The following is a 13464-nucleotide window of genomic DNA, read 5'->3' on the forward strand; positions in this document are numbered from 1 at the left end:
AGGGAGCGGTCGTAGGTGTTGGGGGGGCTGGATCCGTCGAAGGCTCATGATTATCGGTGTTGRTAGTTGTATCATTAGTGTCATCATCRGTGTCAAGACTAAAAGGATCAATATTRCGAAGATCTGACTGGGTAACACTAGGAGTTTGAGCAGGAATAGAAAAGAARGGAATGTGCTCTAGAAAAGTAACATGACGCGAGACATAGAGCTTTTGACTTGTCGGATCATAACAACGATATCCTTTTTGTCCTGTACCATACCCTAAARATACACATAAGGCGGATCGAGGGGACAACTTGGTCCTCTCAACATGTGGACGAAGGACAAAACAAGTACAACCAAAGACACGAAGAGAAGAGTAATCTGGTGGGTGTCCATAAAGAGTTTCAAAAGGTGACTTGCCTGAATTTTGCTTGGTCGGAATTCGATTAATTACATGGGTAGCGGTTAGACGAGCTTCCCCCCAGAAAACACTAGGAACCTCAGAGGACAATAACAGAGAGCGAACGGTTTCAACCAAATGTCGATGCTTCCGTTCGGCGATACCATTTTGTTGCGGTGTGTCGGTACATGATGACTGGTGTATGGTACCATCAGAGGCAAGCAACTTAGTGAAATCATTAGAAGTGTATTCACCACCTAAGTCACACCGAAAACACTTAATGACAGCGGAATGTTGAGTTTTTACAAGGGCTCGAAAATTACTAAAAATAGAAAAGAATTCAGATCTTCGTTTCATAAGATAAACCCAAGTRTAACGAGTGTAATCATCTATAAAARAAACATAGTAAGAGGAGCCTCCCTTTGAAGCAACAGGAGAGGGACCCCACACATCAGAATGTATAAGATTAAAAGGAGCAGAAGAAAAAGAAACACTTCTAGTAAAAGGTAAAGCTGAAAATTTTGCAAGTTTACATCCAYTACAATCTGAAATGTCATGACTACTTAAACGACCCAAAACACCAGTGGATGCTAAAAATTGTAAAYGAGGASTTGATATGTGACCCAAACGCGAATGCCAAAGATAAAAATCAGAAGACGAATGACTCAAACGAAAAGAGGATAGATCAACACTGCAAGCTACCACACCGGATAGATTGAGTTCTTCAACGACATAAAGCTCCCCTAGCCTACGGCCGATCCCAATCACCTTCTGAAACTGCGAGTCAAAAACATAACAAACAGTGTAAGAGAARAAAACCCAATAGCCAGATTTACATAAYTGACTAACAGAAACAAGGTTTAAAGCAAGATCTGGAATGTAATATACATCAGTAAGAGAGACTTGGGGGGTAACAACAGAACCAACTCCTTCTACTTGCATAGACGATRCACTAGCAGATAAGACCGAGATGGRAGAAMCARGAAATAAAGAAACAAAAGATGATCGATGAGGTGACATATGGTGGGAGGCCCCAGAGTCCAAAATCCATAAAGAGGAAGGTATACCTGTACTGCTGGAGGAGGACAGACCTGAGTGAGACATAGAGGCAGACATAGCAGTAGGATTCATGGCAAGAAACTGTTTAAACTGCTCAAACACCTGAGGATCCAAAGCAGACGGTGGTGTGATGTTGGGAGGTGTCTCTGCAGATGGTGCAGCAGCAGCAGCAGCACTAAACTGTTGTGGACGAAATGGCTGAAACGTTCCAGTAGGGCGGGGCTGGAATGATGGCGGAGAATTTCCAGGAGGTTTATTCTGCTGCTGCTTTCTCTGAAGTAATAAGGGACATTGAGCCTTCCAATGATTCTTCTTCTTGCAAAACGCACACTCATCAAAAGCAACTTTAGCAGGTGGTCTAGACTGATTAGATGGTGGCTGTTGTGGGACAGCAAAAACAGCAGGAGTGGGTGGTTTGGAATTTTCATTGGCCTAAGTTTTTTGACGAGTCTCTTCTGCCATTAGTTCATGAACAACAGAAGCAACATAAGGAAGAGGGGTTCGATGCATAATTGCACCACGTAAACCTTCAAATGCAGATCGTAARGCCATCAAGAATTGTACYAAGCGCTGCTCTTCCCTTCTATCAATATAYGGTTTGAAAGCCCTTAGTTCTGCAGATTCTGTTTGTGCCAACTGATCCCACAAGATAGACATTGYAGAGTAGAACTCTTGTATACCCATGTCATTCTGTTTCAAAGCACGAATGTCTGTCTCCAATTGGTACTGTTTGGCAAAATCCGATTGARTATACAAGTTATKCAAATGATCCCAAATTTCTTTTGCAGTCTCGAACTTAGCCAACTGAACCCCAATAGATTGCACAACAGAATTATTGATCCATGTGATAATCTTTGAATTATTAGTCTCCCAAGTATCAAGCAAGGTTACATAATTTTCCACTTTATTATCAGTAGGTTTACGAATAGTGCCACTGATATGCCCCCACATATGTTTTCCAATCAGAAAATGCTTCATTACATGACTCCAGTAACTATAATTCTTTCCATCTAGTGTTGTGCTAATGGACTGTAGTGAATCCTCTCTAGAACCCATGGCAGCGGACAACAACGAAAACCCAAAAAAAAAATACGAACAACGCAATCAAAAAATACCAATCGAATGCAAAGCAGCAAATACGTAGAACGACAAATACGAATCAGCGGCACAAAACGAAACAATTGAAAAATACGAWCCAGAATCGGATGAACAATACGAAGCCTTCCATGAACATCAAATCAAATCAAAGGGTGGATTGACATGGCTCTGATACCATGTAGAAATATGAGAAAGTAACCGATAGCTTGGTAGCTAGGGTTTTATTATGATTTATGTATGTATTTACAAGAGAAACATAAAGCCTATATATAGACTAGGAAACTAGGGTTTCTAAGCCCAACAAGAGAATAAGCCCAATAGGCTAAAACCCATTTATGCTAACAGATATGTGAAGGTAAATCAATGTAGGTGAAGTTGTGTGGATGCCATGCAAGTGAACGATTGTCTGGTCTCCCTTGAAGAAAAAAGGAAAGTGCCCTCCTTTACAAAAAGAACACGTTCTTTCAGGTCTATCAGATCAAAAGAGATCAATGGCTATGAGTTGTTCTCACCGGAATTTAACCATATATAATATATTATTAAGAGGCTTAAACGGTTAATGGGTTTTCTTTACCATCTTATTCACATCATCATCATCATCTCAAAACGACACTGATTTCTTTATCTAGTCGTTGTATGACGATTTTGTTGGTTCAGATGAAACTTCACAGGTACTGGAAAATTTATGAACAGTTGCAGAGGGGAAGGGCAGACAATCGAGCATTAACAAGATGCATTCATGAGCTGAGGATGAAAGGATCCTGTAAATGGGAAGAGGTTGAAGAGCTCAAGTGTAGAGATCAAATGGAAGTGTTGTCAATATCTCATCACTATCTGGCTTGTTTTTGTTATTGGTTCGGCTGTTCCTGTTTGCAGCTTCATGCTATGGCAGTTTTGAAGGCCCATTGGGGTTACTATGATGCTTTCGCATGAGAATGTGTCGAATTTCTGATTTGAGATGGTTAACACTTGCATTTTTTGGTGTCGGCTTCAGAGCAGTAGCAAATTTTCATGCCGTCTTCATGAAAATTGCAACATTTGTTACGACACATAGTTCTATGAAATTATCGGACTATCTGTCAAATGCCAATAATGATGAAAAAAGGGAACTTGTAGACTACAATGGCTTCCATACTAGAGACCACCAAGGGCCATGAATTATGGAAAAATGCCAATAGGAAGGAGGGGAGAAAAGACCTGTCAAACTAGTCTGTCTGGGATGGGATGTCAGATCTAGAGAGATATCACTACTACGTAGTGATGGTGACTTTGGGCAAATGGGTGATACTGACTTCAAAAAGTTAATATGCAACAATCAAAAATTCACAAGTCGAGTAAAGCCACCAAAACATACTTGATCCAAAACCAAGTTGATAAACACTTTAACTTGATCAATACCACCAAAAGAAATCATTTTTAACTCAAAATACATTTCTCAAAGAGTTAAAATAGTACGTACGTTATCTCAAATCATCCAAATGCCCAATAAAACCCATTTTTATGAAATAAATATCATTTGGTGTCTCAAAACACCCGATAAATCATCATAAACATTTTTAAGAAATAAATATCATCTGATTTGTATAAGATTTGGGTAGTTAGATATAAAATGATACAACTAAGAGACATAAACCAATTTAGTAAGAAGGATAAGTTTCCAAATGGTTTTCCCTCGCATTGTGTTCTCAAAATCTTTATTACGAAGGAAAGTAAAAGAAAAACTCGTGTTCATACAACCTTTTTAGGAGATGGAGGAAAGTAAAAATAAAGATAAATTTACTCTTAAATGTGGGAGCAAAATTAAATGAAAGAAAAATTGTAACCCTTTAATATGTAAGACTATAAAATATGCAAATCCAAATATAACCATAAGGCAAATGACATTACTAAATCAACGGTGGTCGGCGATGGTTCAAATCGGTGGTTCAGATCAGTGGTTGTCCATAATGGTTCAGATGGTTGTGGTCAGTAGTGGTTCAGATCGATGGTGGTCCGCGGTCGTTCAAATTGGCAGTAGTGGCGGTGGTTCAGATCGGTGGTTGTTCAAATCGTTGGTGGTTGGCGATGTTCGGCGATGATCGACAGTGGTTCAGATCGCTGGCGGTTGGATGTGGTTCAGATCAGCGGTGGTTGTTCAGACTGGTGATGGTCGGCAGTGATTCAAATCGATAGTAGTTAACGGTGGTTTAGATCGATGGTGGTCCATGGTGGTTTAGATGGCGGTGGTTCAGATCGATGGTTTTCGGCGGCGGTGGTCGTCAATGGTTCAGATGGTGATGATCAGCGCTAGTTCAGATGGCGGTGGTCGATGGTGATTCAGATTGACGATGGTCGAAGATGGTTGACGATGGTTATATTGGGTTTTATGAGATTAGAGTATATTGGGTTAAGAGCATATTTGGTATCATGAAAATAGAGAATTTCATTCAATCAAAATACCATATAGTTGCTAAGGAATGCTAAATTCCTTTATTTGTGGAATTTGTAGGATTTTGAAGATTTATTTCGTGAAAAAGAATGAACCAAATGAGGGAATGAAATTTGGTCAATTATATTCAATATTCCAATTCCATCAGATTCCTTCAGAATATGTGAACCAAACGCCTCATAAGTGTCATAATAGATTGTTTTATAAGTTTATAGAACCAAACAGTTGTTCATTTTGCAATAAGTTTATAGAGTGTGTTAACAAAAAATTTAGAACATTTTATTTTTAAAATAATGTATCATCTTTTTTTACGTTATGTTTTTTTTGAAAAATACCTTATGAATATATCTTTTTATACGACACTTTTTATGAGACAATTTTTTAAATAAGGACATAAAAATTAGGGCAAATTGCGTAAAAAAGTAACGTATTTTAACTTGATATGAGGTAACGTACTTTCATAACTTTTATTTTGGTATCTAAGATGTAAAGTTTTAAACATTTAAGTACCTGGGTAACCGCAACCGGTTACCATGCTGATGTGGTGAGTGATGGGATGAAATTGGGTTGAATAGCAAATAATACTGAGTTGGATACCACATCACTCGCCACATCAGCATGGTAACCGGTTAATGCTTCAACCGTTTACCCGGATACTTAAATGTTTAAAATTTTACATCTTAGGTACCAAAATGAAAGATTTAAAAATACGTTACCCAAAATAAGAAATTAAGTTAAAGTACGTTACTTTTTCATGCAATTTGTCCTAAAAAATAATAATACACTTCATTCCAAAAATGTCCTAAGAACATGTTTAGAGGCTCAACGACATCCAATAAACTTACTATAACGCTTTTATATATGATGCACAGTTATTATTTTGAGCAATATGCATGAAATAGCAGACTTCCAAAATTTATTTATTATAACATTGTATTTTCATTTTTTTTCTTATTATAGAGCCTTATTAAAACATTGTACTTTGAACAATTACCAATTATTAATTTAAATTATGATGACATGGAGGTTTTGAAGTATAAATACTAAATCAATATTAACTTTTTTCAAACCATACATCAATCAAACCCCAGCTTGCATCCAACGACATTGCTCCCCCTTGTCGTCCCATTGTCGTCTGTTCACCCATCGCTGTCGTTAGCCCCTACAATCAATCTCTTTTTTGACCTGTTTTTTAGTCTTTTGGTTTTTCTTCTTTTCAAACAATTTAATGGACTATATATACACGGGAGGATCAGGATATATATATATATATCATGGCATCGGAGCAAAGGGATGAGAAACAGCTAAAGGTTAGTGGCGATGGTGACGTGAGAGATGAAAAAGATTCAAAATAATTGGGGACAAGAATGATAACAGAAGCAGTAGCAGTAGCAGTAGTTTTCATGAATATGATGATGCTTCTGATAATATAATGCATTAAAAAATATCAACTCAAAAACTTAGAAAAATACACGTGACTCTTTAACATTACCTACAGATCTTGTAAAATAGGCCACCCTTTTCGTATAATTTCATTGATCTTGCCATCTATCCGACTCTGGATTCTTGGCGGACACAGCTCTGCTGCATATCCGTTCAGCTTCGATGCCAATCTTGATTTCTCCAGTTCTTCTTCCGCCAAGTTACCAATCAGCTGAAGAAGGAAGGGGTTTCGTTTTAGCTCGAATTTCTGCATATTTTACACCGTAAGTTGCTTTCATGTCTCAATTCCAAGGTTCTAAACTGCTTGAGGCGTGGTGTGGTGAGGTGATCAATTTTTCAAGGCATAGCTTAAGCCGGCAAGTCTGTATATCATATATATATATATAGAGAGAGAGAGAGAGAGAGGAGGTTCAAACGAGAACGGTAACTAAATAAAAAAACACGAAAACAGTCAACTCACGTGCAAAATCACATGTGACTTTACACTATCCGTCAACGCAAGATTGTGCGGGAGACGTGCCCCGCAACCTCTAACATGGTCAGGGTCGGGTGAATCACATATGATTTTACACGTGATTTTAGTGTAAAATCGCATATGATTCGACCGTTTTCTTATTCTCGTATGAACCCGATTCTATATATACATATGTATACACACACATGTTTTCTACTATTACTCGATAATATTAAACAAGTTATTCATATCAAAAGAAGAAGAATCATGTATTGATATACAGGTAGGTTCAAGAAAGAAACACAAAAAAAAGGAGAATAAGGAATCCATCCAAGCCATCCATCTATTTTGATCCAACTATTCGATTACATTTTTCCAAAACCAAATCCACCATTGTAAGCATGGATAGACCCAATGTAGAGCCTACGGTGGCCTGTGCCATCGTATTGTTCATCCGACGTAGTGTAAAAAATTTAGGGTCGTAAAAAGTGTCATCGTATTAATTTGTTGCGTGCCACCTACATATTTTAAAACTACAACGAGAACAGAAGTTTTCCTTGGTAGATTTAGTTTGCAAGACTTTTCTTCCACCCCAGACACGAGTTCGAATCATATTAGTGTCATTTTCTTAGTTTTTATCTTCTAATTTCAGATCTAGTATGTTTCTGAAAAAAAAATTGCAATAAAAGACTTGAATACAAGACCTCACATCTGAAAATCAATGAACTAACCAACAGACCAATTTTGATTTTGAGAAAAATATCCCTATATTTGTTTCTTGCAGTCAAATGGTGCCACTGTTTGAAAAACGTTCTGGCTCCGTCCTTGATTATAAGAACGGTTACATTCAAATCTGGGTTTAGATCCAATGTTTAATAGGGTTACCCTTGTTCTCTCTCTATATATAGAGCTTACAAAAAATGCTATATCAAAAGCTCATAACAAAAAAAAGTGAGAGAAAAAGTTCAACCAATGGTAAGAACTAAAAAGGAAATACTCTACCTAAAAAAATTAAAAGAATGTAAACTTTAAGAAAGTCAAACAAAGTCAAATATCACTTCAAAAAGATGTGAGAAATAATGAGTGTCAAAACGTCATGGCGCACGTCTTGCCTTACACAGACGTTGTATGGGTTAACGTGGCATTGGGGTTTCGTCTGGATGCCATGGCGTGCCTTTTAGAATCGTGCTTGATACTACTTTTGTATGGTTTTTACAACAACTAGCAAGGTCATTCGGATCATGGGATCAAATCATTATGTACTGGTGGTATTCGATCCATGTAAGTGTATGGTAGCAGCAAGCCTAATAATTTCTACCACTTGACTGCATAATTGAAGACTTCAATTGCTTAACTGTTGATACCATGTAAAAGTTCAGTCATCAGAACGTAATTTTTCGCTCTGTTATTATTCTATAGACGATAAAGGACAAAGGGGAAGGAACTGGCTGCAGTTCTTGTTCCTAAAAATCGGTTTAACTGCCATATACTTGTTTGAAAACCATAAGAACAAACTATTCATGATGAATATACACTAAATATTCATGAATATTATTTAACATAATTTCATCATTCATGATGAATATGCGTCATGATATTCATCATGAACAGTTGGTTCTCACATTTCTTAATACTTGTTTATGGAACAATGGTAGAGTGTAATACAACCTCTAAATCATCACAGGCTTGGTTTAGAAACCACAGAGAATTGAATTAAGAATAACAAACCTGGTGTTCAGGCTCTGCAGGATAAAAGGTTCCAAGCTGTTGAATTTGGGTAGTTACAATGCTACTCCTCGACTTAGTTTGCTCTCTTTCTTTGCTCACGGCAGCCAATCTGGACTCATCGGTTCCATTAGTAAAAATAATAGACCTGTTGAACCAAAAAAGGTACATTGGGGAAGTTTAGAATTTGAAAAACAAAAAATCATGGAAAAGAAATTACAAAAAAGGCTATATGTATGCCACCTGTATTGGTTGCCGACATCAGGACCTTGTCCAAACACTTGCCTAGAGTCGTGGCTAGACCAGAAGACCTCCAAAAGTTGCCTGAAATTAATCAGCCGAGGATCATATTCAATCTGCACAGAGTTCATATGATGCAAGTTCCCTTAAAAAAATTCAACAAATTGTCTCAAAATGTAATTTACATTTTAGATGACATTGTAATACACAATACAATTGTTTCTACATGTCAAGATATATTCAGCTAAACACCATGCAATACATGGAAGAAGGCATAAACAACTGACTGCATATCAATACATTTTGGAGTGTGGAAAAGATGAGCCAGTTCATCAAAAACTTTAGCAAGCACAAGCCTAAGATGCTTCAGGCTTGTTAGCTGTAAGAGCCTAAATGAGGAGCCCACCCCAGCTGGCATGAGACCCGGTATAATTTGTACTCTTTAGCCAGCCAGCATCTTGGGGCACTTCTAACTGTAAATTTTTTAGGTGCAAAATGCACCAAAAAGTAACAAAGTTTGGCTTAGTTTCTATTTAGTGTAAAAATGAACTAAATGTAATAAAATGTTGAACTCTTCCTAATCCATGCCCAATACAAATGGGTTTTTAGCCTATGTGGCATTGGTTGATTTTGAAGCGTATTTTTCCACATAATCAAGAATTACAATATAGCTTGACAACTTGACATCTACATCATTGATAACTACAACATCTACCAGTTACCGGTCAAAATGGATAAGGAATAGAAAGAATTGAACGTCTGTCACATTGACTGAGAAAAAAAGAAAAAAAAATCACTGATACACTGACTAGGAACCAACGCAAACTTTGTTTGCATTTTGGGCAATTTCTAATATGATTTAGTTGAAATTTTATTTGAAGCATTTAATTTTAATTTTATATGATCCCATATTAAAGTAGCCCAAGACCCATTCACTCTCAAGCCACATAAGTAAAACAAATCATATTTCAGATAAAACTCATAAAAAACCATCAGAGTAATGAAGATGATTCTTTATAGAAGCATCTTAAAGTTTACAATAGAATGGAAAATTCAGAATTACCTCCTTGCAACCCAATTTCTTAAGTCTTACAGGATGCTTTCTTTTTCCAGTATGTTCTAGTTTTAGGCAAGTTTCTTTCGGCCAATTGATATTTAATCAGATATACCATTAACTGCATAAAGTGTAGCAGAAATCTGATTGTCTGCACTCTGCAGGCTTTGGTTAGATCGGATAAGATGCCTAATCGCTCAGATACATCTAGGCAGACACAGTATGCAATCAACCTTAACAGAAACTGAGAGACACACATGGTAAAGATCCTAAAGTAGGAGAGGCTATCAACAGTCCAGATTATATTGGACACTTTGGCGGTGTGCCTCAATGTGCAAGGTGATTCACTATGTACTGCCAGTTCTTGATAGAGTGTGATCCTCATTCCACTTCGTGTTCTCTCCTACTCATTGCACTTTTCCCCCATGTAACCACACAGGGGGCATGGGGATGTAAAAAGGGGTCCTATCAACTTGTTCTGACCTGAGATAATGAGCTTGTGAGCTTGGTTCAATCTTCCATATTCCATAGGAAGAAATTCCTTTTTGACTTGCCTTCCAATATTCATCTTTTTGGGAAGCCCATGTCCACATCCTTCACTTACTCATCCAAGGGATTGATTACATTTCAGCTAGATAAACCAACTTACTCTCTATTTGCACATAACTTAACACTAAATATATAAATGCCCTCCAGTTGTCCAGCCCCATTAAGAGTTACCATATGTCAAACCACAGTTGTTGGATTTCTGCAATTAGTCATCCAATTCATTTTTCACATGCTCCACCATCATCCTTACTGACTATAGTATCAATCTTCATCAAGGCATAATCAATGGAGGAAATGAAGCCTTGTTCTTGTCCAAAAAAACTAAATAAATACTTCTTTTTAAAAAAAATCTGAAACAACCAACATTGCTTTCTTTCTTCTCCAGTTTTATGCAAAACCATTTAACGATCTTATCCTAGCAAACAACTTTTCATATCGATTCTTGTTCCACATGCAACCCATTAGATTAAGCAATGATGGCCTCTATCTGAGGAGTTATAAACAAAGTCCCTATTCACTTCACTGTCACCAAATCAAATTAGAAATACACTAACGTCATCCTCAAAATCAAACTGAAGACTTTATAAGAAATTTATCATCAAGACACAAGTCTGTCAGAATTTATAACAACAAACAGAAGAACAATCTTAATTGAAAACACAATCAGATAGTGTTATGGACCTGCAACAATAATCTCCTCCGCCAAAATCAAGGCTGCTGTCTTGTAAATCTATTTTCATATAACTTGATCATATCTAACATGGGACAATGGTCCTTTTCGAAAAGTATACACAAAAACATTACCTCCCTTGACTCCTAACTGTTCTATGTAAACAGAACCAACCAAACGAACCGATGAATCCTATACGGAGTAGGCTTTGGGAGGGTAAGATGTAACCTTACATCCACAAAGAGAGTAGAGAAGTTGTTTTTCGTGAAGATCCAAGCTCAAATAAGCATTAAAAAAATATTTTCCTATAAAATTTTTGTCCTAACTATTCTTTGTGAGTCAGGTAAATAGCAATTAGCATATCTTCTTGTAATGTTAAACTTTGTGGACAATTTTTCATCGACCCTACCAATTAACGATAAATAAGCTCACAGGCATTATAATATTGATAACACGAGTCACGTTCCCAATCATATGACCAATCTTTAGTTCATAGACATGCAATTCTAAAATTAACCGGAGATCAACTGTAAACTTAACTTGAAATTCGACCGATTCAGATTTTCGAATGTTGATTACAAAGGTAGTACGATGTATGAGCAAAAAGTACGTACCTGTACGGATTCGGCGTGATCACCCAAGCTTCGGTACTCGGGATTGGATTTAGATCCACCGGCGTAGCCAACAGTGGTCCTCACAACTCCATCCAAGCAACCAAACACAGATTCCGACCTCCAGAAGCTTCCAAGAGAGAAAACCGCTGTCTTGAGAAGCTGATCGGGAGGATTTCCGCTGACTTGAGAAATCGGATTCGGAAATCTAATCCCAAGAGTTACATCAGCCGACACTATAATGCCAAGAAAAAAATATGACAAGATTTGTTGAAGATGATAAATCTTCATTAGGGTTTCTACGTGGTTCTCCGGGCTATTGACCGGAGATAAGTTCCGATCGATTAGGGCCGATCTCCGATTAGGAACACGGAATGGTATTGTTGTGTTAAACGAAACAATGTGCTTCACATTTCCTTTTGTACCGGAATTCAATAAATTACAAATAGACCCCTATACTTTTATATTTTTTCAGAATGGCACAGTATTTTTACTAGTGTTTACAATCAGCTCTCATGATGCATTTGTCATTATTTGTGTACATAGGCTTTGAAAATGTTAATCCTAGTTCTTATATATTTTTCGACTAATACATGGATATATATATATATATCAAATCATCTATTTCAATTTTAACCGATCTAAGGGGTCGTTTACCAAACACTTATTCGATAAGTGTTTATCGGCAAAAATTACACTATTATTTACTTACCGGGTAAGATTTTAGTCCATCAAAACGGCATCGTATGCAACAATTTACCCGATAAACACTTACCATGGTAAGAGTCGTTGCCCTCACTTACCGGGTAAGACTCTTGGTATTTGTCGTGCTCTTACTGGTAAGATTCTTGGTCTTTACCATATTCATCCGATAATGTAATGTGATTTGGTAAGGAGTAAGCATTTGGTAAACGACCCATAAATAACATAAATGATTAATTTAAGACAATGAGATAAACGCATGTGATGGAGAGAATATATCATCTTAATTGTTATTGATAGTTATATAATTTAATTCAATTTGAATGATATTACTATACAAATATAAATATGTAATTAGCAAGTATTTTTTATTGAATTAAGAGTTAACGAATATGCAAATTTTAAACGTGTACAGTCTAAGAAACCTTATACCATTGACAAAAAAAAATATAATTTATGTATGTATGATAATGTTTTATGGGGTGGCGATAAGGGTTTTATGATATATTGTATATAAATCTGATGATAAACAATTAATGATATTCTATAAACATAGAACCGTTGCCCGTGCATCGGGCAGACGGTGTGTCTGTTTCAAAAATTATGACTCCAAAACATTTAGAGACTAATATGTGTAACACCAAAAATGTGGTTGGAATGTAAGACAAGTCAAGTTACGAACTAGTTGTGCCACATCATGAACGATGAGGCCTAGCGGTTCATTGGTTATAACCTAAACTGTGAGGATTTGTTTCAATGGAGCTTAAACCGTTTCGAAGTACAATGTGGAGGCCATACATTATTGGTACTAAGGTGGCAACATTTGGTCATGGAGCCATTTTGTGCGCAATATGATAGCAAATGTGCTCTTAAAACCTCTTTTTTGTATCCTTTGTTGTTAAGATAATTAGAAGAAAAACATAGATAAAAAAACATAATTAAGTAAGAACAGTGAAAGAGCAAGAAGCATTAATAATTGAATCAAATATTTTTGTTCTAATACTTGTTCAGTAGCATTATGAAAACATTTGGGATAGAAATTAAGTTGA

General features: G+C 36.7%; 1 protein-coding gene across 1 annotated transcript; it reads right to left on the reverse strand.

Annotated features, from left to right (window-relative positions):
• Nucleotides 1-6345: 6345 nt before the first annotated feature.
• LOC112515054 (peptide methionine sulfoxide reductase A5) lies at nucleotides 6346-12097 on the reverse strand. Its single transcript, XM_025121665.1, has 4 exons — nucleotides 11717-12097; nucleotides 8833-8945; nucleotides 8593-8737; nucleotides 6346-6657 (listed from the first exon to the last, which is right to left on the reverse strand). The coding sequence occupies exons 1-4, from the start codon at nucleotides 12002-12004 to the stop codon at nucleotides 6460-6462; spliced, it is 744 nt and encodes a 247-aa protein (XP_024977433.1). The 5' UTR covers nucleotides 12005-12097; the 3' UTR covers nucleotides 6346-6459.
• Nucleotides 12098-13464: the final 1367 nt, after the last annotated feature.

This window comes from Cynara cardunculus (genome assembly GCF_001531365.2).
Source record: "Cynara cardunculus var. scolymus isolate 2C chromosome LG 7, CcrdV1, whole genome shotgun sequence".
In the NCBI taxonomy this organism is placed as follows: Eukaryota; Viridiplantae; Streptophyta; class Magnoliopsida; order Asterales; family Asteraceae; genus Cynara; species Cynara cardunculus.